Raw genomic sequence first — 3,161 nt, 5'->3', positions numbered from 1 at the left:
TAATAATTCTGTATCTGTTATAGTACTTTAGGGGAAAATCAAATGATAAAACATAAATTTGTTTACTCGCTAGTGCACGAGTGCCTTTCAACTATTACAAAGTGCATCGGAATTTTTGTATCCAACATCTTCAAATTACATAAATCATGTTTAACTCTGGTCCGTCGTACTGTTCAGCCCTCCAGTTCCATCATAGTGTAATTCTGCAGGACCTGACATTACAGTCGATCCTTGCTGAACTTGAAACAACATGCTTGTATATTCTCCTAGAATTGGAGGCATAACCATTGTCGATGTACCTCCATATGGTATTGTAGTTGTCGGTGTTGGATTTATGTTGCCAGTGGTAGTGCCCACCTCAAATGATCCCTGCTCCAAATAAATTCATATAACGACATGGATTCTCAAGTTTACTATAAATAAAAAGATGAGATCCAAAGATACCTGAGGTATGCTACTACAAGCTCCGCCTTGCAAATAAGCACCTTCCTGACTCTGTTTCAAATTACAAATCTGTTAACTACAAAGAACAAATGAAAATAATATTGTTAAACAATGGAGAACAAGAATTAGATACCACATAATCCGTAACATCTTGTTTTACAATATCATCCTCTGATTGTTTTCTTTTATTATTGCACCTTTTCTTGTTTAAGTTTGTGGAGTGAGCCTGAAATAAATGCAAAATTCGTGAGTTTTTAGAAGAAGAAAAAAGTAGCTTATGAACAAACGTAATATATGCAACAATATCTTCTGTTCAGCTTTCTTCTTCTCCTGTTCTGCCTTTTTCTTGTCCCTTTGTTCAGCTTTCTTTTTCTCCTGTTCTGCTTTTTTCTTGTCCCTCTGTTCAGCTTTCTTCTTCTTCTCGTTTGCTTGACGAATAAGCTTATCAACCTTCGATTCCTTTCTCAATGAAGGAGGACGTCCAGCACATCTAACCGGTATTGGACTTAGAATAGTTTTACTTGTTGTCTTCCCATTAGAAGACGCATCTTCCTGTGTGCCAACCTGATCCTTGTCATTTTCAGAAATTGAGTTGCTAGAGTACTCAATTTTGAGGGCGTGAAGCTTTTCAGTCAAAGAATTGCATGAAGCATCTGACATGGCGCCTATCTCCGCAATTGGGTAGAAAGATTCACACAATCTATCAAAGCGTTTTGCAACAGGTGTGTCTTCCATGCCGCCATATGTGCATCTGATAAAGTTATGCTTTCTTTTCACATTCTTTTTCCACCGATCATGGATGTATTGTGGAGGAACCTCCTTTATTTTCATGTGAGTGAGCACACATAAGATATGCCTACAGAGAATACCTTTGAACTCAAAGCGGCGACATGAACACTTAACTTCAAACTCTTCCTCATTGAAATATACATGGTACACAATATCTTTTCTCCATCCTTTTTCCTTGTCAATTAACACATCCTCGGTTATTTCATATGTTACTATTGCCCCTTCCTTTTGTATTAACTTTCGATCACAGTACATAATGTCTGTTAGCTCTTCTTGAAATTCTTTGAACTTTGAATTTGTATAGGCTGATTGAAATTGCTTCTCGATGTCAAAGCGTGTGATACAAGGTATAGTTGAATAGAAGGAATTAAAATCAGCAATATTCTCCTTCTCAACTTTATCACGAAGAGCATTCTCATATTGGGTAACAAAATGCTTCAATGTGGTTTTTGCATTAACATATCCATCAAAGAAGGCATTCATACTCTCACTGCGTTGTGTAGTAGACATACCTGCCCAAAAGGCATCTTTCACATATGCTGGAACCCAGCGGTGTCGATGTTCATAAAGCCCTTTAAGCCATTCATTATCACCAAGACAGTACTTCTCAAGCATATGCATCCAAGCAACTTCAAACTCTGTAATTGTTAATGAATCATAAACTGCGTTGCCAATGGCAACCTTTATGTGATCATATTCCTCATACCCACCCAACTTCTCAGGTATCTTTTTCATTATGTGCCACAAGCACCATCTGTATCGAGATTCTGGGAAAACTTCTTCCACGCCATTCTGAATTGCTTTTGCTTGATCAGTTATAATTGCTTTTGGTCGACGGTTTGACATACATGTAAGCCATCCTTGAAATAACCAGACAAATGTTGCAGTATCTTCATTTGATAATAAAGCACACCCAAGTAGCACTGAATGGCCATGATGATTCACACCAACAAAACAAGCAAAAGGCATATCATATTTGTTCATCAAATATGTCGTGTCAAAAGTAATGACATCATGAAAAGACTCATACACTGCTCTACTTCTGGCATCAGCCCAAAAAACATTCCTAAGTCGGGATTCATCATCAACATCCATGACACTAAAAAAGTTTGGATTGGCAGATTGCATTTTGACAAAATAGTCGCGAACCGCTTCAGCATCACCACTACCAAGTTTTAACCTTCTAGTTTTCTCTAGAAAATTGCGACAATTTTTCTCACCAAAAGTCAGGTTGTCATGACCATCTGCTGCCACAACAAATGAATTAAAATTCTTGTTTACTCGTATTCCAGCACGGTCATTCAGCTCAAGCCTTCTCTTGACATGGAAATCTAACTTTTTATTGCATCTGAATAGCCGAGATTTTTGTGGACTCAATGTGTGATTATGATCCAAAATCGCCGTCGAGAGATGAAGCTTCCCATCCGGACCATGTGCAATATTAATTTTAGCTTTACATCCTATCCCGGCTGTTGGATTTGGCTTCAACATATTTCTTGAGTTTGATTGAGTCTTACCATAGCGAGAGCAGGAAAGTGTAAGGTACCTCAATTGCCCATTATCATCACTGTGTGAGCTTCTTCTTGTCACACCAAAGCCTTTTGCTTTAGCATATTTGATGTAGTACTCTCGCACCTCATTCTCGGTGTCAAAGGTCATCCCCAATTCAGGTTCTGCAACTAAAGCATCTGGTTGAGCTTCACTGTGTTCATGTTCAAGTTCCGCGTTGCTTTCATTTTGTTGCTTAATACCACCATCATCGCTTGAAATACACATGTCACTTGATTCTTGAACACCAACCGTTCCATCATCCATTCCTATAATCATGAAAATTCTAATTATTGTCATTTGAAGGCAAAACTAAAATTGTAACAAAGTGGCCTAAATGCTGGAATGTTAACCATGAACTTGTGAACTTCCTGCTGAAC

At 38.1% G+C, this 3,161-nt stretch overlaps 1 protein-coding gene across 1 annotated transcript; it reads right to left on the bottom strand.

Moving 5' to 3' along the window:
- Window positions 1-505: 505 nt before the first annotated feature.
- LOC119280177 (protein FAR-RED IMPAIRED RESPONSE 1-like) lies at window positions 506-2,892 on the bottom strand. Its single transcript, XM_037561124.1, has 4 exons — window positions 2,101-2,892; window positions 732-1,368; window positions 642-670; window positions 506-520 (listed from the first exon to the last, which is right to left on the bottom strand). Exons 1-4 carry the CDS (start codon window positions 2,890-2,892, stop codon window positions 506-508), a joined length of 1,473 nt encoding a protein of 490 aa, XP_037417021.1.
- Window positions 2,893-3,161: the final 269 nt, after the last annotated feature.

Source organism: Triticum dicoccoides, chromosome 3B (genome assembly GCF_002162155.2).
Source record: "Triticum dicoccoides isolate Atlit2015 ecotype Zavitan chromosome 3B, WEW_v2.0, whole genome shotgun sequence".
NCBI lineage: Eukaryota > Viridiplantae > Streptophyta > Magnoliopsida > Poales > Poaceae > Triticum > Triticum dicoccoides.
The sequence above is the reverse complement of the archived record's forward strand: the minus strand, read 5'-3'. Positions and strand labels throughout refer to the sequence as shown.

Excerpts from the sequence above, each read along its gene's own strand:
- LOC119280177 (XM_037561124.1), bottom strand. The coding sequence starts at position 2,892 with ATGACCTTTGACACCGAGAATGAGGTGCGAGAGTACTACATCAAATAT. Across the intron at positions 1,369-2,100 it reads CTGCAACATTTGTCTGGTTA|TTCAATGAGGAAGAGTTTGA; the intron begins TTTCAAGGATGG and ends TACCATGTATAT. Across the intron at positions 671-731 it reads GATATTGTTGCATATATTAC|GCTCACTCCACAAACTTAAA; the intron begins GTTTGTTCATAA and ends CATTTATTTCAG.